Source organism: Neophocaena asiaeorientalis, unplaced genomic scaffold, assembly GCF_003031525.2.
Source record: "Neophocaena asiaeorientalis asiaeorientalis breed wild unplaced genomic scaffold, Neophocaena_asiaeorientalis_V1.1 scaffold606, whole genome shotgun sequence".
NCBI lineage: Eukaryota > Metazoa > Chordata > Mammalia > Artiodactyla > Phocoenidae > Neophocaena > Neophocaena asiaeorientalis.
Genome location: NW_020173687.1, coordinates 10,638,091 through 10,662,527, shown reverse-complemented (window position 1 = coordinate 10,662,527; position 24,437 = coordinate 10,638,091). Strand labels below are relative to the sequence as shown.

The window sequence follows — 24,437 nt, the reverse complement described above, 5'->3', positions numbered from 1 at the left end:
GAGGGACCGGCCTTTGGGGGTGGCATGCTGGGCGCATAGGGACAGTGTGGGCCCACACAGTGGGACATTGGGAAGACGGTGGGGACGGGCGATCCTGGGACATTTTTGTTCTCAAATCCCAGTGCATCCTCCTCCCACGAAGGGAGATCCACCAACCACCCTCAATGCGAGCTTTGGGCAGAAGTCAGCTTGGATAGACAGGGAGGGGCCAGGCCTTACTTGCCTTAAAAACTTCAAGGCTTCCTGTGGTGGGAAGTCTGCGGGGGCGCAAGATTGTATGCAGCGTCGAGAAGATCCTCTCCAAACTCAAAGCCTAGAGGTGCATTTATGCAAAGATTTTAAATACAGAGGTCACAAGATGACCCATGGGCCCAATCCTGTCTGCAGACATGTTGGATGTCTCTGGGAAAAAAAAGAAAAAGGAATGAGCTGCTGACATTTATAGAATGTCATGCAAAAAAATATGGATTCCCGGCTTCTCCTGGAAAAGCAAAGATCTGTCCTTCCCGCCGCCCCCTGCCCCGTGCGTGCTTGTTGTCACCTGGCAAGCATCAGCCAGAGCTGGACAGTGGCCACCCCTGTGGAGAGCACACGTGCTCTCCAGCTTGTCACCGTCCCCACTGCTCCCCGTGGGAGCCTCCTTGACTCCCCGGCCACCTGCCAGGTGCATCCATCCTGTGCTGTATGCGTGTGTTTTATGGTAGAGAACATTTCTCTGTACTTCGGGCCCTACTGAAAGCAGGCAGATATCCACCAGACTGAGAGAGTCCCATGTTTTTAAGAAATGGAAGAGATCGCACTTCCCGGGAAGTGAAGACTATTTCAGTGTGTTTATATGCAAATGAGCATGTCTACGTTAATAATAGAATGCGCCTTGTACGATGCTTTTGTGGCCCATGGAGGTGTTTTGTGTTTGCAGTCCCTACAATGAGGCTCTGTGCTGATGCCGTTTAGATTATAGAAATCCTCTCGACCCCAACAGCTGCTGCTTAGCTTACCTAGTGTGTCTGTGCCCAGGTGTCATGGGCTCCATGGCACAGAGAGAGAGCTGTCCAGCTATCAGCCCTGACTTGGGACCTCCTTTTCTCTTTTGATCCAAGCCAGGGATGAGTGGGGACCTCTGGGAGGCAGGTGATGTCACACCATGGACCACCATCCCCAGGGCCCTGCTTTGGCCTTTGGAAACACTGATCAAGTTAGAGGTCCCAGAACGGCCGGGCTCCCTGGTGCACAGTCCAGAGAGAAATGGTTTATTTCTGATAAAATCAGGCTATTAGGCGTGAGAGTCCACCTTCCTGTCTGATGTTTTAAGTCCTCTGCCAGTCTGTCCCGGATCACTCTTAAGTGACCAGCATTCACACCATGTGCTCTTGACCTGTTCTAACCTTAGATATAATACCTCTTGCCATCACTTCAAGCTCTGACTCTTCCCAGTGGGGCCTTGGGCACAGCATGTCACCTTTCTGTACCTTTATTTTCTCCTCTGTAAAATGGAGGTGGTGGCTCTGATTATGTACTGCAGCATCAAACGACCCCAACACTTAGTGGGGTGAAACAACCACCAATTTAATATGTGGGCCAGGACAGGGCACAGAGAGTACAGCTCATCCAAGCTCCGTGGCACCTACTGGGCTGGGGGCATCCAGGGTGGCTGCTTCCCTCACTTGTCTGACGTCTGGGCTGGGAGGGCTGGCTGGCTGGGGACGGGTTGGCATCACTCTCCTCCACGCGGCCTCTCCTCGTGGCCGTCTGGCCTCCCAGAGCCAGCGCTCCAACAGATGGGAAGTGGAAGCCTCTGGAGACTTAGGTATGGCAATTAGCACAGTGTCACTTCTGTCGTATCTTATTGGTCAAAGCAGCCACATAGCCCACCCGGATCCAAGGGGAAAGCACATAGACCCCTCTGCATCATGGAAGGAAAGTACAGAACTTGTGGCCATCAATCATCTACTGCAAACGGTACCCATCTCCAAAGAGTGATCGCGAGGGATAGACGAGGCAGGGATGTGCCCTTTACATCCAGTAGAACGGCCAAAATGAAAAAGACAGACATTAGCAAGTGTGGACGAGGATGCGGGACAGCTGAAACTCTCCTTCACTGGCTGGTGGAAATGCACGAAGGGACAGCCGTGTGGAGCAGACACTCGCACACAAATGTTCATAGCGGCTTTGTTCATCATGCCCCAAACCGCAAGCAACCCCGGTATCTGTCGGCAGTAGAAATGGGTAAATAAACTGTTGTTTATTCATACACTGGAATGCAGTGGAAAGGAATGACCTGCCGTACACAGCAACATGGGTGATTCTCACGAATGTGCTGTTGAGGGACAGAAGCCAGACACACGAGTGCTTCCTGTGTGAGGCTCCACAATATGAAGTTCACACCTAGGCAAAACCAGTCCATGGGACGGAAGTCAGGTAGAGGTTAGCCTTGGGAGGGTGGTCGTGACAGGGAGGACGCCAGAAGGAGCTTTATGGGGTGAGGGGATGTTCCATGCGTTGGTCTGGGTGGTGGTTCCACAGATGTAAACACACATACCGATTCATCGAGCTGTCCGCTAAGGCCTGGGCTCTTGACCGTATGTCATTTACACTCAATCAAAAGTAATTGCTTAGCATGGTGCCTGCTATGTATTAAGTGACCCATCATCGTCATCAATATTAAAGCACCAGAGGGCCGCGACACAGATGAGTTTATCCGCAGAAACTAGATTTGTGAGGCCTTTCAGCTCAGTGCCCTTGGGGGTTTGGGCAGCTTGTCTGGGCCCTTGGAAACCCTAGTAGCCTTGGGCCCACCTTCTGGCAGGGAGCGGACTCTCCCATCTCTCACATAAATGGAGAAAATTTCCCGTTGGCCTCGGCCCAGCAGTTGCATTTGGCGTTGGTGTGCGTTCTTAGGTCAAGTGCATCTGGCTCTTCTTCCTGGGCCTTGCACCATCCTGGAGAGGCATGTTTGCTCTGTGATAACCCCCTGCATCCGCTACCCAGGCTTCTGGGCTCCGGAGACCAGCTCCAGGGAGCTGGGAGGACAGGCTGGGGAAGGGTCCGCCAGGCCCCCCGGCCCATAGACCTGGCTGGAGTTTCATCCCATTAGAGGCTCAAAAAGCACTGATTCTTCCCTGACATCTTTGTTCTTCTGAGAAGTATGCATAAGCGTGAACTCACATGCCTGTGATGTGATGATGTGAGGTGGGTTGGGTGTGAGAAGAGAAATGTGTCCCTTTCCTTCCACTCCCCTATAAGATGAACAGGGCATGAGGTGGCCACGGACGCCATGCTGGGGAGACTGTAGGTAGTGGTGGAGACTCTGGTGAACCAAAGCGGGCTGTTGTCACCCAGCGCCAGCTGATTGTTGCCAGGTGGAACATGTGGCATGTCAGTGTGGCCGGGTCTTCTGATTTCTCACAAGAAGCCAGAAATCTGGGTTTCTAAGGGAAATATCCTTAATTTTAGATCTTGGCACCTAGTTTGGTCGTACTTTCGGTTTTTCAGGCTGGCTCTGCGTGAGCCTGATAGAACACGTCTGCAGACCTCTGGTGTTAGGAGGTGGCCTCAGACCCACTTGGATTAGCATCCTCCATCTCCCACTTTGTAGGTTTGCAACCTTGCCCAGCTCATTTAGTTTTTCTCAGTTTCATCACCTATAAAACAAGGTTGAAGAGAAAGCAATTCCTGTACCACGCGGTCTGTTCCCAGCACGTGGTGAACGCTCCTGGGTGTCAGTACCCTGCCCCCTCCCCAGCCCATGTTAAATACCCTGGTTTTTGTCTCTCGGTTCCCAGCTCTTGGGGGAACCAAGAGGAAGGTTTGGGGGTGTTTCAGGCTCCAAGGACTACCCTCTACTTTCCCCCCAAGGACCTGCAGGCTGCCTTCTGGGCAGGCGTAGAGAGTTCCCTCTGCCGAGTCTCAGCCAGTGGAGGAGCCTCTGCAGAGAGGGGCCTTCCTGCTCGGCCCACAGACCCTCTGGCCCTCCAGCTCCTGAGGATCTGAGGGGAGGCGGGCAGAGTTCCAGAATCTCATCTCTGCCGCATTCCCTTCACCCCCGTGGGTTGCTGAGACCAGTCCCTCCTGATTCTCACTTGTTCTCCGCTGCTTGTTTCTTTAGAAATTAACAGAAAGAAAAGATCTGCCTTTGATTCCCTGTGCTCTGACCTTGTCATGAGTTTCTGTTCTTCATCGCATCATGGCAATTTCTCCCGAGTTTAGGGATGGGCTTCTCTCTAGAAATTTGGCCTGGGGGAAACAAGGGAGGATATCGAGCCCTTTTCCCTATCCCAGCTAACAACCGCAGGCGCCTGCAGGAGCCAGGCAGGATATGGAGGGAGTCAGGGGCTTGGGGCGAGGCGCTAGGGATGGGTGGCCACTGCAGAAACTGGGAGTGCGCGTGCCATTGGGAGGGAGCAGTTGCTACTCAGCCCAGCCTGCGGTGCCTGGGGAGACGTGGGCCCAGGGTCGCCAAAGCTGCTGACTTAAGAGAAGTTATAAATCCGCACTTAATCTGTTGGATATTTTAAAGCCATATCTATGTATTTTATTTTGGAATAGTTTTAGATTTACAGAAAAATTGCAAAGAGTTCCCACACACCCCTCATCTAGTTTCCCCCACTGTTAACCTCACCTTGGTACCTTTGTCAAAACCAAGGAACCAACACAGATCCTTGGCTACTCACTGAACGCCACACTTGGTTGTGATTCCCCAGCTTCCCGTTAATGTCCTCCTTCTGTTCCAGGATCCATCAGAGACACCACATTGCCTTAAATTGTCAGGTCTCTTTAGGCCCCTTTAGTCCGTGACAGTTTCATTCTTTCCTGACTTTCCATGACTTTGGCAGTTGTGAGGGGTATTTGGTATTTTGTAGAAGGCCCCTCAGTTTGGGTTTGTCTGATGTTTTCTTGTGCTTAGACGGTGTTGTGAGTTTCTGGAGAGAATCCCCAGAGCTGAGGCGCCTTCTCATCACATCACATCAGGGGCACGTGACACCCACACGGCATCACTGGGCTGGTGGCCTGGCTCCGCGGTAGCATCACCACATCCCCCTTTCCGCGACCCGTTCAGTGCCTTGTTCCTGTCACATTCGTGTGTATTTATCTTATAGTTGGGGATATCGTCCAATGTTACATTATTTTGTTGCTCAAATTGTCCCAGTTTGGGCCATTTGGCTCTTTCAGGTTGGCTCTTGTGTTCCTTTGACCTGCCCCATCCTTCTTTTCTTTTCTTTTTTTTTTTTTTTAACACTTTCTTACTTTCTGGCACTATGAGATGCTCCAGGCTTTTATATGTTCCCTGCCCCAACCCTAGAATCAGCCATTTCTCCTCGGAGCCCCACTTGAGTTTTAAAGTTGGAAATTAAGTCAAATTTAAAAACGAAAACACTTTGTGGGCCAAATGAGCCACATATGTGGGCCACATGCAGACATGGACGATCTTGTATAATCCCTAAAGCATCCTTTTGAGAGAAGCACTAGTCTGATCCCCGCTTTACAGATGAGGAAACCGAGGCACAGAGAGGTCAGGGCAGAGACTGAGGCCAGACAGCCTGGTGCCAGATGCCACCCTCTCGGGGCTGCTTTTTGGCCCCAAGGGGTCAGGGCATGGGAAAGGAGTGTGCCTCAGGACAGTGGGCTTGGAGCCAGGTGCCCAGGGAGATGGCAGTGCCCTGACCAGAGGAGGAGGACCAGGAAGGAAGGGTTTGGTTTTAGACATGCAGGTGATGGAATGGCTACCCAGGGCAAGGAGGGAAGTGTCATCCTGAACAGTGATGGGAGCGGAATGGCAGGAGAACCAGAGGTCTCATATACTTAGGCAGAAAGAGGAGGGAAAATGGGTACAGTTTTCAAAAACATTTTTAAAATTAAAATTTTTTGCTGAGTTGTCACCTTGTATTAGTTAGCTATTGCTGCATAACAAATTCCCTCCCCCCCCCCGCCATACTTAGTGACTTAAGCAATGATCTTTATTATGTGCTAGTGTCTGTGGGTCAGGACTCTGGTACAGCCTAGCTGGGTCCTGTAGGTCAGGGTCTCTCACAGGCTGCCATCGAGATGTTGGCCAGGACTGTTGTCATCTCAGGGCTCGACTGCGGCAGGATTGCCTCCAGGCAAAGTCAGTGTTTCTGGGCAGGATCCAGTTCCTCATGATCGTTGAACTGAGGCCCTCAGTTCCTCACTGGCCATTGGCCAGAGGCAGGCTTCTCCATCACGGCAACTTGCTTCTTCACAGCTGGCAGGAGAGGGCAAGTGAGAAGGAAGAGGGGGTGGGGGGAAGCATGCATGAACCAGGCGGTGGGAGAGACCGCCAGCAAGATGGAGTGACAGTCTTCTAGTCTCAGGAGGGCCATGTCTCACGTTGGCTGACTCCTGTTCATTAGAAGCCAGTCTCTAGATCCAGGCAATGGTCTTGGGGAGGGGATCACACAAGAACATGAACACCAGGAGGTGGGGCTTGTTGAGGACCGTGTCAGAAGCTTCCCGCACATGCCATGCCAAACAGTCTGCTAAACGTTCTATCCTCACTGCATTCCAAGGAAGCAAGGACTGTCTTGATTGCTTCCCTGTCCAGACAAGCAAAGGAGGGCTCAGAGAGGTGCAGTGACTTGCCCGAGGTCACACAGCTCATGGTGGGTAGAGCTAAATTCAAACTCCAGTCTGAGTCCTAGTAGCCCACTGGTGTTTCTCTGACTGTCCCCGGACCGCCACTCCAGCACAGCCTTGGAGCTTGGCAGAAAACAGATTGCCCGCCACCCCTACGCAAGCCAGACCAGACTTGGAGGAGCCTTCAAATCAGCATTAACAGGCTTCCCTCCAGGGGATCCACATGCTCCCTAGAATCTGAGAGTGGTATGTATTCTGCTTCTCTGTGTGGTCAGGACATGGTAACATGGAAATGGAATCTCTCTGTCTCTCATACACACACACACACTTAAAGGTTAGGCTTGGTCCTTTTGGCTCTGCAGGAAAATGGAGGCTTAAGTGTCCGATCTCAGTGATCAAGGGAAAGATGTGGCTTCCCAAAGTTCTCCGTCGCTTTTGGGGTCCTTCCAAGCAGAAGAATCTTGAAATTAAATGAGATGCATGATGCGCAGGAAATGCTTAGCACAGTGGCTGCGTGTAGGAAGCAGCACGATGATGGACTCATTATTAATGTTAATGATTATTATTAACTCTTCTCATTGATATTATTAGTTCCAGTGTAACAAAAACTTGATTTACCTCGACTTCAGTTTAGAGAAGAGATTTTGATTCTTTCCATTTGGTCCAGTTCACTGGTTTACAATATAAAGGTATTTAGTTTGGAGCTGGTGGTGTTGGGTGTTTGGTCAGGGGGAACAATTAATTTGCAGTTCAGTAAATAATACCTGGTTGGGTCTGGGTGCCGAGAGGCAGTGAGGTTGGTCCCCACCTGGGACTATAGGTCGTTCCTGGGCCTGTCCCTGGGCAGGATGGCATTCGGTGTCTCGGCCATCAGCGAGGTCTCTGAAGAGCCTGGCCGCCCCCAGGGCAGCAGGAGGACGCGGGGCTGGGCCGGAGAGCCTGATGAGCTGTCTTGTTCCCTGCAGATCAGGAACGATACCTCACAGATTTTGGAGGAAAACATCCCCCTCCTTAAGGCCAAGGTGATGGAAATGCGTGGCATCTACGCCAAAGTGGACCAGCTGGAGGTGAGTCCAGGATAATGAGCTTTCTTTGTGAGCTCCACGGACTTGTTCTGGCTCTCTCGTTGTCTCTTCCAAGATGCTGATCTGGCCTTGATAGTGTCAGGCCTTAGACCCAGTGGAGTGGGGTGGTAGCCAAAACGGGGCCTACACAGCATCTCTAAAATATGACAAATATGAATTTATATAAAGTACCCATTTAAAAATCAGGGTACTTTATACAAAAATCTGAATTTTCAGCTGCTTTTGGAAATTCAGCAGCTTTCATAACCCTAGACCCACCTTGCTTTAAATACTTTATTCTGTTTATTTTTTAAGGTATAAATACATAAAGTGCACACATAGTAAGTGTACAATTCAGTGAATTTTTACGCATATAAACTCCCAGGTGAAGATGACCCAAACTGAGAAATAGAACATTTCCAACCCCTAGGCTATATTCTGGTAGAGCTGGTGGCAGCCGCCCCTCAGATGAGACATGTGTTCTGCATTTCACCACAATCCGCACCATGCCCTATTGCCTCAATGCTGACTTATTTCACCTGCCTTTTACCTGTGTGGGCACCAGGCTAAGGTGCATGGTATCTCATTTCCTCTTGGCTGCACTGCAATGTCAGTATCCTCACCGTCCCATCTCCTAGAGGAGGAACACGAGGTCTGAGAGGGTAAGCCACTTCTCCGGGGTCACACAGCTAATTCTGTGAAGCTGGGACTTCAGTTCACATCCTCTGGAGCCCAAGCTCTTACTCAAACTGGGGCCCTTGGCTTGGGCACCTGGCTTCTTGCACAGTGAAGGACCGGGAGGCTGGAGGAGCCTGCAATTTAATAGCTGTCACCTAGACCAAGGGGATGTGTGCCCCTCTGAGCTGTGGAGGAAAGGAGCCCAGCAGTGGGCCCAGAGTTAACAGAGAATTAACATTCTTGTCAGCAGAGAATGAGGCAGGAATGTAATTAAAACTTTGCCCTTGGAATAGCTGATTCATTTGAATTTTATTCCACATGTTTGAAAGAGGAAAGAAAATGTGAAGATTTGTAGCCCTGGTTCTTGCCTTGCTTGGGCTGGCCCAACTCTCAAGCCCAATTTTTCCCTTAGTATTCAGTCCGCTAGCATTTATTGAGGACCTACTATGCACCGCTGCAGGGCTCTCACAGTGAGAAAGACAGAGTCCAAGGGTGTGTTCCAGCCAGGAGAAACACAGCAACAAAACATGACCATAGCATTTCCCGGGGCTGCTGTAACAAGTTATCACAAACATAGTGGCTTAAAACAACATGAATTTAGCATCTTACAGCTCTTGAGGTCAGAAGTCCAAAATGTGTCAGCAGGAGTCAGCAGGGCTGGTTCCTTCTGGAGGCTCTGGGGTAGAGTTCACGTCCTGGCCTTTTCCAGTGTCTGGAGGCCGCCTGCCTCGTTCAGCTCATGGTGCTGTCCTCCACCTTCAAAGCCCACAGCGTAGCATCTTCCAGGCTCTGTCCTCCTCTGACTCTCCTGCCTCCATCTTATAAGGATGCCTGTGATTACCCGGATAATCCAGGACAGTCTCCCCAGCTCAAGATCCTTATTCACCTGCCAAGTCCCTTTGGCCACAGGTTCTGGGAATGAGGATGGGATATTTTGGGGGCCCGTGATTCTGCTGACCACATTCACCAAGGGTGACCTAGAGGGAGTCGAGTGCTCTGGAGGGAAGTAGTGAGCAAGGAGTGGAACCTTCTGGCCCCCGGAGGGTGAGTGAAAGGAGCTGTGCTGGGCGCATGAGGGCACAGCTCGGGCAGAGGCTCAGAGGCGGGGGGCATCTGCGCTCTGGGGCAGGAAGGAGACGGGGACACTGGAAGGATCCGGGGAGGGCCAGACTACAGGGATGAGGGAGGTCATGACCTGAGCGGGGCTGGAGAAATTGGGCAGCAGGAGGCCCGTTGTCTAGGCCTTCCACTCCAAGGTCAGCATGGGGGCCTTTTTCCTGAGGAGTAGGAAGCCACTGAAGACACAGGATGGCTCATTGGTTAGCAATCATTCCCCACTCCTGGCCCCTGGCAACCACTCATCTACTCTGAGTCTATGCATTTGTCTCTGGACATTTCATATCATATGTGGCCTATGGTGTCTGGCTTAGTTTACTTTGCATAATGCTTTCAAGGTTCATGCAGGTTGGAACATGTGTCAGAGCTTCATTCCTTTTTATGAATGAATAGTATTCCATTGTAGGGATGGCTATACCGCATTTTGTTTATCCATTCATCAGTTGATGGGTCCTTGGGTTGTTTCTACTTTGGGGCTATTATGAATAATGCTGCTATGAACATTCATGTCCAGGTTTTTGCGTGGCTATACATTTTCATTTCTCTTGGGTAAATACCTAGGACTGGAATTGCTGGGTCATGTGGTTAAGTCTTTTTAGGAACTGCCAAGACCAGTTTCCAAAGTGTTGACACCATTTTACTCTCCCACCAGCAGTTACTGTAAGCTTTAGATGGAGATTGCAAACTCAGATGCCAGCAGGATCCAGGACTATACTGGGCAGTCAGGTATTAGAAGACCAACCCCAAGCCACCCCCCCTTACTTTCTGGGAAGAGCTGGAGCTGAGAAGCAACTCTCCCCTTCAGTGGGGTGTGAATCTCTCAGCTGCCACAGTCCCCACTCTGCCCTAGCGTCTCCCCAGCATTGAGGCTAAGTGCCATTTGCCTCTTGTCAACCCCCCGGAACTGCTGCTTTCCTTAGACTAGAGATATTTCTCTGTAACTGGGTCTCCATTAAAAGGAAGAGGGCTTCCCTGGTGGCGCAGTGGTTGAGAGTCCGCCTGCCAATGCAGGGGACACGGGTTCGTGCCCCGGTCTGGGAGGATCCCACGCGCCGCGGAGCGGCTGGGCCCGTGAGCCATGGCCGCTGAGCCTGCGCGTCCGGAGCCTGTGCTCCGCAACGGGAGAGGCCACAACAGTGAGAGGCCTACGTACCGCAAAAAAAAAAAAGGAAGAAAAAGTTAGTCCAAGAGGGTCATGGATTTCAAGGCAAATGGGAGAATATGTATTTCCCACTAAGCTGCATGTGACATGAGAACAATAAAACTTAGGACCCGATCAGACCCCAATCTGAGGTGGATGGATTCCAGAGCCAGACCACCTGGGCCTCAGATCTGCCCCTTGGGTAACTCACTCAGCATCAGTTTCCTCCTCTGTAAATTGTGACTATGTCATCGTGAAGGTGTTAGTTCAGCACCTGGCATCTTGTAGATGCTCGCTGAGGACAGGCTATCACTATGGTGGTGGCCATTGCCCACAGGCTGAGAGCCAGAATCTGGGATACCTGCTCATCACTCGGCCCAGCCAACTGGGGGCTCCAGGGCCTAACATGTCAGGGGGTTCCAGGGAGCCCAAGACCACTCAGCTCTCAAATCAGTGTGACCCATGGCAGGGGAGGCTTGGGAACCATGGGGGTGACCTTTCAGGCCAGAAAAACCTGACATTTACTGAGCACCTGCTACGAGCCAGGGACTCTTAAGTGCTTTAGTTGAAACAACTTGTTTCACCCTCACAGCAGCCCCAGGAGGAAGGTCCCATTATTAGTCCTATTTTGTAGAGAAAGTGGCTGAGGCACAGAAAGGCAAAGTTATTTACCCAAGGTCACACAGCTAGGAAGTGGTGGAGCTGGGATTACAAAAGTCAGTGCTGGCGTTGGCACCCTTTCTGGACTGGGCCCTGCTCTGAAGCTGGGGGCCTTCGCCACAAGGATTCAGATACATCATTCAGGACTCACAAATAAAATTTAAAACAATGTGACTTTCCCTTCTCTCTCATCCCTCCCCCCCTTTCCTTCTTTCCTTCCCTCCTTCCCTTCTTCCTTCCCTCCCTTCTGATAATAAAAGTGGTTCATTTTCATTGTAGAGAAAATTATATAGAAGTCACCTATAGTCCCAAGGGTGGTCCCGATTAGCGGTCACCCTCCTTCTGTCCCCTCCCCTCCCCTCTCTGTGTGGATGCGTGTCCGCGTCTTTCCAGTTTCCCCGGATCAGCTTTCCTGGCCAGGTTTCGGCCTCTCCCTGGCTGCGGCTTGGCCGGGCTGCCCTCTCTGGCAGGCACTTTGGAGGCGGTTCCGACCTCGTGAGCGCACATTCCTCAGCATCCCTCATACTCCCCACCACATCGGTATTAACGCAGGGAGCGTAAAATTGGAATCGGCTGGAGGAGGGACTGTAGAACTTTCTTTTGTGTCTTACAACCAGATGTGCAGGCCCAGCAAGGCCAGGGGAAGCTGCCCAGCCTGTGGCTCCTTCTCCCCGCCCCCCAACACACACACACACACACACACACGCACACGCACACACACGCGCACACACACACACACACACACACTTGATGTGGCTTATTCAGAGCCTTTCAGCTCTGCCCCTGCCAGAACCACAGGGCGGCGGCAGCACAGCAGTGCCACCATCTTGTGTTCATCCAATGTCTTTTTGCTAAAGATGCAGTCATGCGTGCATGCATGCGTGCATGTATTCATTCCTGTGTGTGCATTGGTTCATCCATGCATGTGTGCATTCGTGCGTGCATGCATCATCCATGCATACATTCATTCGTGTGTGCATTCATTCATTCATGCTTGCATGTATTCATTCCTGTGTGTGCATTGATTCATACATGCACGCATGCATTCATTCACGCATGCATGCATTCATCCATGCATACATTCATTCGTGTGTGCGCACTCGTTCATTCATTCATGCTTGCGTGCATTCGTGCCTCCACCATCCAGCTGAGCCCCTTCCAGCTGACGAGGCCCTGGCTGTGGCCTTGTGAACAACACTGACTCAGCATCTGCTCTTCCAGCACTCACATCTAGAGGGAGATGGACCGTGAACAAGCAGACAGGAAGTTCAGAGGGAGAGGAGAGCTAGGAAGATGGGGAAACGGGGTGGCTCCGCAGTGACGTGGGGCATGTTAGATTAGGTGGTTGGGGAAGGCCTCTCTGTCGGGGGACAGTGGATCCAGGGCCTGAGAGACAAGCAGGGTTCACCCCATCGAGAACAGAGAAGTGCTGCTGGTCTGGAGAGAGCTGGTGCAAAGGCCCTGTGGAGGGTGAGGCTTGGCGTTCTCAAGGAACAAAAGGGCAGCCTGTGTGGCTGGTGTGTGGGACACGGGGAGAGGCAGGGCTGGGTGGTGGTGGGCCTTGCTGGATGGGCTGACCGGGGCTTTCCATCCAGTGAAGGGAGGCTCCCTCGTGGGGCCCAGCACTGAGAGGGTCTCCTGCCTCTTCCTGGTGCAAGAAAATCTCTTGTATTTTACTATTGGAACAGGGAGGTTCCAATAGTAAAAGCCTCCGCCGAGGGGGGCTTGTCTGAAATGGCACCGGAGCCGCCACCTTTGGCGGCCTTCCCGGCTGTACGTGCAGTGCATGTACAAACACATGCACGTGTACACACCACACAGACACATGCACACAACGTATGGGCACACACGCAAACATGCACACAACACATACAAACACATGCACACAACACACAAACATAGGTACCCACGGAAACACACATGCACACAACACACAGGCACACCAGAAGCCACAAATGAGTTTCACCGGGCCTGCACAGTACTTTTTTAAACTGTGAAATTATTGCTAACGTTTTTTAAAACTGGACACTTTTCAGAAAATCTGAATGTCCTTTTTTTCTTTTTAAATGATGTTATCTGATATTAATTGAGCTCTTAATATACCCTAAGCACTTAACTGCAGAACAAGGTTGGTATTATTATTACTCCCATTTCACAGATAAGAAAATTGAGGATAATAGAAATGAAGTAAGTTGCCAAAAGGCACACAACTAGTAAGTAATAGAACCTGGATTCTAGTCCAGAGAATCTGACCCCAGCATTGTCTTTTCTTTTCTTTTTTTTTTTGAAATTAGAGGTTCTGCACTAGAGACCCAGAGCTGAGTGACCCTTGGGGGCCGGGACCCGGCATTCCAGTTCACCCTGTCCGCACTCATCCTACTTCACCCGCTTGTCACCTGCCTGCCCCTTGGCAGCTTCTGAGTTTGAGACTCCCCCAATATCCATCAAATATTAAAGTGAGCGATTTCTAAAAACTCCATTTTTCATAAAGAAGGCTGTGCAGCCTGAGTCCCCTTTCTGCCACTTCCTGGCTGTGTGACTTTGGGCAGGTGGTCCAACCTCTCTGAGCATCAGTTTACCTCCTCTGTAAAATAGAGGCTAAACAGAGGGTCACTAGGGGGAGAAGGTGAGAGGACACGAGTGGAGGCTCGGCCAGGCCAGGCCTCCAAGGGGGAGGTGTCACTGTTACTGTCAGGGTTTCTGAAGGTGCCCCCAGCTGGGCAGGTGCTGCCTGAACTCTCCCGGAGCCCATGGGGCCAGGTGAGAGGGAGGCAGCCAGGAACACACCCCAGTCTGCACAGATGTGGCATCACTGCTTTCCCCTCTCCCACCAGGCCTTTGTCAAGATGGCCGGGCACCACGTCTCCTTCCTGGAAGCCCACGTTCTTCAGGCCGAGCGGGACCACGGGGCCCTCTCACAGGCCCTGCGGAAGTGGCTGGGCTCCTCGGGGCTCCCCGCCTTCGGGAACGTGAGTATCCCCTACCTCCCTGCCCCCTCCCAGACCCTGGAGCAGGGAGAGGGGCTCAGGAAACAGGAGTTCAAAGGGCACGGCTGGCTTCTGCAGACAGGAAACAGCATCTGGCCAGCCGGTGGGGAGCTGGCTAGGTGGCTGGAGTGTTGCAGTGCCTCCCTTGTGCGCCCCTGCGTGCCCTGAGCCGCGTGCTTCGGTGCCGTGACTGCCCGCCGCCTCACCCACCGGTTAGTAAGTGCTGCTGTTTGCCAAGCACTGTGGTCCATCTGGGGTTACCATGGCGAATAGAAGCAGCCCCTGCCCTCCTGTCCCTTCCACACCTAAGGACGTGCTCAGAGTGACTTCCAGAATTCAGGCGGGGTCCCCCTTCCCAAGGCACAAGTCGGCCTCTAGCAGACCAGAAAACAGGGGACGGTGAGAGGGGCAGCCAGCCCGCAGCTTGCAAAAGCCTCTCTCTCCCACATTGCTGCTTTCCTGGGATCCTCCCTGTAAGAAAAGAAGGGTCATTGTGTCCCTTTTACTGATGGAAAAACTGAGGCCAGACTGATCCTGCCTTGCAGAGACCTTCAGTGTTTAAGCACCTCTGTCTTTCCGGCTTACTGATTCCCTAGTCTAGGGGACATTGGGCAGTGTCTGGAGATGTTGCAATTGTCACAACTGGAGGCAAGTGGGTAGAAACCAGGGATGCTTTTGAACACCATAGAGTGTACAGGACAGCCCCCCACACCAGAGAATTATCTAGCCCTGAACATCAGTAGTGCTGAGTTTGAGAACCCACTCTAAGCTGGATTTGATAATTTTATGTCAGGTCTGCTTTAAGCACTTTGTGTGCTGTTGTATATGGCATCTGGTTCTCATGCCAGTCTTTGGAGGAAGGTACTTTTGTCATTTCCCCATTTTACAGTTGCGGAGACCGAGGCTCAGGGTGGTGAAGGGACTTGTCCGAAGCCACACTGCCTCAAGTAGCAAGGCCAGGTTGGAGCCCTGGTTGACCTATCTCCAGGGTCTTGCCCTTTCCAGGAAAGGGGTCTTGCTCAGCCAGCTGCTCTGTCCTGCCCCCCAGTGGGGTCTCTCACTGTTCCTTGGGCCCTGCCTGGGGGTCCCCCTCTGTTCTCTCTGTCCCTCCTGCATGGCCCCCTTCCCTGTCTCCACTTAGTGTTCTCACAAAGGCTCATATATCGAGCATTTACAGTGTTCCAGGCACTGCTGAGGTATTTCATGTGCGTTAATTCATTTACTTTTCCCGACCATCGTGTACGCTGGGAATGAACATTATCCCCATTTGACTGATGAGGAAACGGAGTAGTTGCAGTGTTGCCACTCTGGCCCCGTGTGAACTCATTCTGTTTGGCTTGGGAGGCCTGCCTGGGTGTCACTCTCCAGTCCCTGCCAGGACCCCACTGCTCTGTCTTGTCTTACACCTGCCTGAGGCATGTGCTGCTTACCTGCCTGCCTCCAGGTGAGGGACTTGCCCAAGGCCAGTAGCAGCTAGACAGTGGCCTCACTGATCTCATGATCTCGGAACTCCTATTGATCCTTTAGAGCCAACTTAATACCACCTCCTCTGAGAAGCCCTCTGGCATTGCCCCCTCTCCAGCCAAATGTGGTCTCTCCTGCCTTTCAGTGAAGTCAGGAGTTGCCTTCTTGGTCCCTTGAGTTATGGTGACTGTTCCGGGGTGACCAGGAGCCCCCCAGTCACACAGTGCTCTGCCTGCTGATGGCTTAGAAGCACCATGGGGGAGGAAGGACAGAGGACCTTGGCTGAATCCTAACAGTGGGGCCTGCTGGGTCCTTGGTCTCTGTACTTTACAGTCTTTTTCTATAGCCTGCACAATTGTCCCTTTGTGGTTGGCACTAGTGTCCTCATTTAGTGGCAGAGGCCAAGGCTTGGAGGGGGAGAGTCGCGAATCCAAGGTCAGCGCCAGGGTTGGAACTCAGGCCCGTGGGGCTGTGAAATGGGGTCCGCCGCCCACTCCTGTTGCAGGATCCCATCGGGGTGTGGCCGGGCATGCGGAGACTTGCATCCTCTCATCTCTACCAGACTCAGGGCCCCCCAGCCCTACCTGCAGTGACTTGTTCCAGGAAATGCGTCCCAGCCAGGGGTGGTGAGTCATTCAGCAACCCCGGCGTGTTGATCTTGGCCCTGGGAGGGCTTTGTGTGGAGCAGGCAATGTAGGCAAGTGTGCGCACACGTGTGTGCAGACCCGAGGGTTTCCAGGGCTGCACCTGCACCCGGGGGTGCAAGCTGAAGTGGCCCTTCCAGAATAATGGTTGTCACGGCTTGTACTGGGGCCTTGACCCGGCAGGCACCTCACATCCCACCCTGTGACATAGGTCTAGTCACTGTCCCTATTTTACAGATGAGGAAACTGAGGCACTAAAGGGTCGAAGTGCTTGCCCACCCAGAACGTGGTGGAGCTGGGATTTGAACCTGTGAGACCTAGGCCTGGAGCTGGCACTCTGCACCACTTGGCCCTGCTGCATCTTTCTGGGCCTGGTTCCGACCACTGGAGCTGCAGTCCGGGGCGTGGGGTCCTTGAAGAGCACCCGGACGGGTCTCCGTCTCTTCCACCTGGAAGAACCCACCAAGCCAGGATTTCACACTGTCTCCAGTCGGTTCCCCTCAGTGCCCACCCAAGGTGGACGCTTCACTGACCACTGCCCGCACCTGGTGTCCACACCAGGCCCCCCCAGCAGTGGGAAGCCCCTCCGCACAAGCCCAGATTCTGCCTTCTTGTCTCCACCCGCCCTCCTCCATCTCCGGGAGCTGGCGTGGGGCAGAGGCTCTTGCGCGGAAGGGTCCTGTCCCCACTCCTGTGGAAGCCCATCCCCCCAAAGGAAATAGGCCACTCACTGCTGCCCCCAGGCCCTCCCAGAATCAGGGGAATCAGTGGGGACTCCCTCACAGGGCCCAGGCAGGAGGCCCTCAGCCCTCACCCCTGGCGCCCGGCAGGGACTTTTGGGGGTGTGTTTTCCACCCTCCCTGCTGTTCCATCAGCTGGAACAGGAGTTCCTGGGGAGGGAGAGAGATGGGGAGAAAATTGGTCTGTGTGTTTTCTAACTCTGCCAGCCCCTTCTGCCCTGCTGGCCTCATTTCTCCCTCCCTCCTCTTCCTCACTTTGCAGCTGTAGTGGGGAGGCCCAGGGAGGGTGTGCAGCGCCGGGGCTAGGGTCTCCCAACACACCAGGAGTGGGGTTGGGAAGCAGTCCGCCAGCCCCCCACCCCTCCCCAGCACCAGAGGCCCAGAGCCGCCCCTGCCCACGTGACTTGGTGCTGGCCGAGGCCTGGGCTGGCCCGGGAATGCCAGCCTGAGTGTACCTCCTCGTCACGAGATCCCCCGCAAAGGCCAGGCCTTTGGCCTTTGACTTGAGCTGCCGAAGAAGCGCGCAGTCAGTGCCCAGACTGGGGTGAGAGCTGGCCTGGCACCCTGGGCCCTCTGCGCCCAGACGTAAAAATGTACATGCTTCCATGCTTCAATTTTAATGCTAACATACATATTTTCATGGTACAAAGGTCCATATTTCCATGCTGTACTGCAAAGAAGTTTTCAACTATACTTTTACATTGATTTTTAAAATGTTCCAAGATTTTAACTCAGAACTGTACCTCTCTTTCGCTGTGGCATTTTTTTAGCTGTGTGACTGTGGGTAAGTCTCTTAGCCTCTGCAGGCCTCAGACAGCTTAGCTGTCAGTTGGCTGACACAGGCTTGACCAAGAAAGGCTCTGCTTGCTAGAAAACTGGTTTCAATTTGCTGTGAGATGAAGAGGGCCTCCTCCACTAAAGCAGTGGGGAGTAAAAGAACTCTCAGACGGAGGGTTCTGAGCATTGGTGGGTCTGAGAAGCCAGCTTTGCCTTTAAATAACGGTTCAAGACAGACTGCCTAATCCCTCAGCGGTGAGCAGGTATCGGTAGTGGTGACAGAGCCAGCCCTGCAGCGCCAGGCGCTGTTCTCAACCCTCAATACCCCACGGGGGAGGTGCTATTTTTATCCCTATTTTACAGGTGAGGGAACTGAGGCACAGAGAGGTTTAGTAACTTGCCCAAGGCCACACAGCTGGGCATCAGGATATGAACTCACATTCCTAACTCTGTTGCCTTGGGAGAGAGCTGTGATCTCTTACTTTAGGAAGCATGTATCCAGTGGAAGAATAGAGGCAATGACCAAATCCTAAGAAAATTCAGTAGCTAGTCATTTCTAAAGAGAGCCCTGGCTTGCTCTGAGGGAACCAGGCATGGCCTCCGAGGAAGGGCCATGTAGGCTGAGACCTGGATGGTGAGTGAGAACAGCCTGAAGTCAGAAGAAAGGGTGCACCCAGCAGTGGGGATGCAGGCACCGAGGCTCTGGGGTGGGACTGAGCTTGGTGCCTGAGGAGCAGCGGGGAGTCCAGCATGGGGACTGAGCCGGGGGGGTGGAGTGTGGGAGACGAGGTTGGGGCCAGATTGGGTGGGCGGGGTCTCAGGCCACACAGGGGGACTGGACACTATTCTAAGGGCAATGGAAAGCCATGGAAGTGTTCGTAGCAGGGGAGGGACTTGGTAAATTTGCTTTGCTTGGGGAATTTCCAGGGCACATTTTCTACCCTGAGCTAAGGCTGGCATTTAGGGTCAGCGATGTCTTGTTTAGACTTGAGCATGAGAGCTGAGCAGGGTGCGTAGGTGCCCTTCAAGCCTCAGAGTTCAATGGTTAGGAGTGCGTTTCCTCGGCCTAGAAACATCTCATGCTGTGCCTTGAGATCACTGGAATCCTCGCCTTGCCGGGTCTCGGGGCCTTTGTCCAACTGGAAGAGAGAAAATGCGCTCCAGTCAGGGTGCCCAGGTCTCCTGGCCATGTGTCTGGGTCCCAGAGACCCTGCCTGAGGAGGCAGCCCTGTCTCTGCACACAGAGGGCCCCTCACATCTGGAGACGGTTTCAGACATATGTGGAAGCGAAAGTGAGATGGAGGTGGAGCCGTACGGGCTGCAGGCCTTGGAGGGGTGTGGAGACCACGTCAGGTGGCCCCATGTCCCCTCGGTCCAGGCCTGGTCATGGCCAAGTGGCTGCCACAGGTGTTCTGACCACGCCAGGCCCTCCGCTCGGGGCCCACACCCAGGGGCACAGAAGAGCCGTGCTAAGTTGTTGTAGACCGCTGTTTGTTTTCTGCCGAGCCAAAACATCATGTTGACGAGGTGTCATTTTTTCTTTTAATTAATTAATTAATTTATTTATTTTTTGGCTGCATGGGGTCTTCGTTGCTGCACATGGGCTTTCTCTAGTTGCGGTGAGTGGGGGCTACTCTTTGTTGCAGTGCGTGGGCTTCTCATCACGGTGGTTTCTCGTGTTGTGGAGCACGGGCTCTAGGTGCACGGGCTTCAGTAGTTGCGGCACATGGGCTTCAGTAGTTGTGGCTCGCGGGCTCTAGAGCGCAGGCTCAGGAGCTGTGGCGCACGGGCTTAGTTGCTCCGCGGCATATGGGATCTTCCGGGACCAGGGCTCGAACCCGTGTCCCCTGCATTGGCAGGCGGATTCTTAACCACTGCGCCACCAGGGAAGTCCCTCGAGGTGTCATTTTGTTTACTTTTCCAATGGATAACAGTCAGGTGCTTTCCAAGGAAGGCTCTCTGGCTAATAGCAAAACCACTTGGAGCCAAGTCCTGACACCGCACAGAGCCAGGCTGCCGGGGTGGACTGTGGCCTTGGGCCTGCCCGGCTCACCCCGCACATACCCAGGGGGCGATCTGGTAACACAAATGAGTGTGTCTGCCAGGTGTGAGACAGTAAGGAGCGGTGGAGACTGTGGCGAATTGCAGAGCCCCTGCCTTACCTATGGGGTAGAGATTTCCAGAAGCAGCCTTGCAGAAATGGGATCAAGAATGGCTAGATTTTTCTATTTTGGGGAGAAAGCTGGGCATATGGAGTTTTATATGAATCTTCTAATGTCTAAAAGTCAGCAACTAATTTTTCTAAACGTTAAACATCTTGGGGAAAAATCTGTTGCGCCTGTGGGTCACACCCAGCACACCCCCCAGCTCTGGACCTCAGGCTGATGGCCTGTATCCCACAGGCCCCACGCCTTCAGAGGCATTTGGGACCAGGGAAGAGTGGAAAGCCCATGGCGTCTTCCTTCACTTTGCACCAGCTCCAGCTGGAGCCCTCAGCTTTTGGGAGCAGCATGACGAACACATCTACCATCAACTATGGTAGTTGTATTGAGAGCATTCATGAAGGATTTTCGGTGCCTCATCTAGACTTCCTGTAACAACCCCAGAGGTAAATGATATCATTTGAGAAGGGGACCTGAGGCTCGAAGAGGGCCGTTCACTTGCCCAGGGTCACACAGCATAGGCAACAGAGCCAGAATCTGATCCAGCTTAGACCTCGTTCAGTGTCTCTCCCCTTCTCTATGATCTTCCCGAGTGCAGGACCCACAACCTAGAAGGTGGAAGTTGCAGCTGGAGGTCCTTGGGCCCAGTCTGCCCCACCCACATACATTCTTTGGCCAGCTTGGCATATGTTTAATATGCATGTGTTTAATTTGAATTAGTTGCCAGCATTTAGAAAAGCCAAGTTCACAGAAGAATGTACATCTCTGGCTTCGCTTGAAAAAGCAGAGGTCTCGGCCCCTGAGCAGTGTCGCTGCTGAGCCACCATCTGACCTAAGACACCCATTGTCATTACCTGCCTGTGGGCATTTGAGTTTCCTAGCCGGGCTGAGCATGCAGTAGGTGTTCAATAAATACTAGTCAATGGATGCTCTTAAGGCTTCCATGGCCCTTGGAAGCCCCCGTCCCCCAGATTTCTCCGGAGGTGGTCTCCAGGCCGTGGAGAGCTGGGATGAGTGTCCATGTCTGCCTCTCTCCGCAACGGCTTGGGGCCGCGTCCTGGGCTTTCCTGGAGGTAGCGGAGGCTGTGGGCGGAGCTGTCCTGCCCAGGCTTGGCCTGTAGGAGTCGTCAGTGCCAGGCTCAGCGCCTCCTCCCCTCCCCGCCCCGCCCCACCCAGGGAAGGGGGAGGCTCTGTCTGGCTGGGGCCGCCTCCCCCTCCCCCTCCCTCTCCCTCTGCCCAATTACCCTGGAGGGGTGACTCCCGGAAGGAGGCACAGCCTGGCCGGGGCTTTATCTCAGTGGTGGAGGCCTAGCAAGGCAGCAACACAAAGAAGGCAGAGGAGATTCCATGGCGCCTTCTCCCGGCCCTGCAGCGGCCTCTCCTTCTGCTTCTGCCCCCATCATCCCTTGCGGTAAAAATGCAACATGAGCAGATGGCAAATATTAACGCAACAATGGAGGCCGAGTGGTGCTGGGTCCCCAGCCCCCCTGCCAATCCCCCACCAGCCTGGCTCTCAGGGAGTCACTCAGCACTCACACATTAACAGATTTGTTTGACTCCAGATATCTGGTGGCACATGTGCAGGGGAGTGACAGAGGGCCCCTGGCAGGCTGGTTTGGGGGTCAGATTTTTTTTTAAGTGTTGCATTTTTGTTAAGATTTTGAGTGGGGAGGAAGTTCCTTACCACAAGGAGGAGTTTCATTTTGGGGGGCACTGTTGAGGGCTACGTGGGAGCACCCCAACTTCTCTGTGGTTGGAGGGACACAGTGCATCATCTCCGAGCACCGCCACTGTCAGGGACGTCCCCTGTGAGCATCCTCAAGCCCAGTCCTGCCATCCCTGGATCTGGTGGACACTGCCTATGGCCTTTGCATACGCTGGTCCCCTGCTCCCTGCCTGGCAATGTTTATTCATTGTTCAAGGCTAAATTGAATGTTACCACCACTGGGAAGCCACCTGGATTCCCCCAGGCAACGTTCTTCTGGACTCCCCAACCTCATTCCACTGTTGGCACAGCACCTCGGGGAGTCATCTGTGTTTTCACCTGTTGTTCCCCAAGACTAAGAGTTTCTCAAGGGTAAGGACTGTATTATCTTTGACTTACTAATAGTAGTTACGACAGTGTTGGTGCCAGCAGCCAGTTTTCTGGGCTCTTCTTTGGGTTGACACAAGTTAGCACTTTACCTGCCCTAGCTTGGTTCATCTTCATGCCCACCTGTTACATAGGTACTGTCAACATTCCCACTTTACAGATGAAGAAACTGAGGCTCAGAGGAGTTAGAACATTTTATCTGAGCCAGGCATTGGCCCCATTTGATTTCAGAGCCCCGTATTCTTCATGCCCCAGGGGTCGACTTCGAACCCTGGAATCAGGTAGGGCCCTGAGTGAGGCCCAAGGGCTGTGTGGGGACTGTGGCCAATGGGAGAGGCAGGTGCCCTCCCCTCCAGCTGGGAACAAAGGCTCGGAGTGGTCTGACCGTGCTCTTTCTTAAGGAAGGGAGGTTGGGGATGCAGGTTTTTATGTGACATCAGTTGATTTTGAAAACTTGCCTGAGAGCCTCCAAGAAGTCTCCTCAGGGGGCCTGTTGCCTCACAGGCCTCCATCTATGTCTTGGCAAAGACCTACAGTAAATTGGTGTCTACTACAGAGTCTGGAGGGTCAATGCCCCTTTACTAAGGGAGGGAGAGAGGGGGCTGATATCACAGCAGCGGGGATTGGCCTGGAGAGCTACGGGCTGTGCTGAGCAGGCAGATGTGAGGGCTACAAGGGCCCAGGGCTGGCCACGAGCTCTCTTCTTGAAAGGGGCTGGTTCTCCCCAGAGGCAGTGCCGGCAGAGGCACTCGGTGGGGCCCTCTCCAAGTACTCTCCATGGGCATCCTTATTTTCTGAGGATTTGAAATTTCCTCAGTCTTATGTGAAGTGTTGACAAATGCAGCTCCCAATACCCACTTTCTAACCAGAGCACATCACTCTCAAGATCACCCTTCCTAGAGCGATTCTGCCCTCCCAGGTCCCCATATCATGGCGCAGGCCTCTCCCCTTTCTCACAGTGTGTAGACCAAACTCCTGCAGCACTTGGAGAGGGCGTAGTTGAGAGCATGGACTGGACTCAAACCAGGGTTTTGCACCCTCGGCGCTGTTGACATTTGGGACCAGACCATTCTCTGGGGTGGGGTCTGTCCTGTGCATTGTAGGGTGTTTAGCAGCATCCCCGGTCTCCACCCACTAGATGCCGGTAGCACCATCCCCCTGGTTGCGACAATCAAAAAGGTGTCCAGGGCTTCCCTGGTGGCGCAGTGGTTGAGAGTCCACCTGCCGATGCAGGGGACGTGGGTTCGTGTCCCGGTCCGGGAGGATCCCACATGCCGCGGAGCGGCTGGGCCCGTGAGCCATGGCCGCTGGGCCTGCGCGTCCGGAGCCTGTGCTCCGCAACGGGAGAGGCCACAACAGTGAGAGGCCCGCGTACCACAAAAAAGGTGTCCAGAAGTTGTCGAATGTGCCCCGGAGGCCCGGCTGCCCCAGGTTAGGCGTCACTGGCCCAGATGAATGACCGCTGTCAGAACCAGGCAGCAGCACGTAGGGCTCATCATAGCCGCCTCTTGGCTTTTGCTTGTGTTCTATGACTATGGAAAATTTCCGGAATAAAACATTTAAAAATAAATGAAACCATGGGCTCTGGAGCCCAGTGGCCCTGGGTTTGTACCTTGGTGGTGTTGCTTGCTAGCTCCGTGGCCTGGAGCAGGGTCCCTGCTTCTCCTCTGTGAAATGGGGCTCACAGGGGTTCAGGTTGAGGGTTTGGATGTGCGTGATTCCCTTTCTATTCGGTGAACTTCTGTCAGGCACCTACCATGCCGTGGGCCCTGTTCCAGGTGCCGAGGCTTGTGGATCACAGAACGAGGAGCCAGGTGCACGGAGAATGTCTACACAGCAATCGCCGTGCTTGAGGGCCCTGGGCTGACCTCGGTGCGCGTGACCCAGTCTCTGCTGGCTGCAGTGAGGTGGGCTGCCATCACTGGCCTCATCTTATAAAAGACAACTGAGGCAGGAAGAGGCAGAGTCACTTGCCCACCGTGGGCTGGGGGAGGGAAGGGGAGCAGCCAGGATGCCCCCAGCTAACTGGCTCAGCGCCTGCATCTCCCAGCATTCCTCTGGGCACCAGAGGATGCAGAAGTGATGAGACTGGTCCCTGCCTGAGCTCTAGGTCACCCCAGAAAGTAAACGCCCAGAGGCGGGCGTTGCAGCAGATAATTATGACGTGGGCTGCATGCTTCTGACTCCTGTACATGACAGAAAAGGGGATAAGAGTGGGACTTCCCCGGTGGTCCAATGGTTAAGACTCCGCACTTCCACTGCAGGGGACGCAGGTTCGATCCCTGGTTGGGGAACTAGGATCTTGCATGCCGTGCAGTGCA

At 53.4% G+C, this 24,437-nt stretch overlaps 1 protein-coding gene across 2 annotated transcripts in view; it reads left to right on the top strand.

The window, feature by feature from the left end:
* Positions 1-24,437, top strand: part of BCAS4 (breast carcinoma amplified sequence 4) — a 59,943-nt gene that overhangs the window by 17,421 nt on the left and 18,085 nt on the right. Inside the window, exons 3-4 of one of the 2 annotated variants that reach the window (XM_024750384.1) lie at positions 7,557-7,658; positions 14,085-14,219. In XM_024750384.1, coding sequence (XP_024606152.1) covers positions 7,557-7,658; positions 14,085-14,219 — 237 coding nt within the window. The remainder of the gene's footprint in view (positions 1-7,556; positions 7,659-14,084; positions 14,220-24,437) is intronic. The other variant, XM_024750385.1, reaches the window with a different exon arrangement.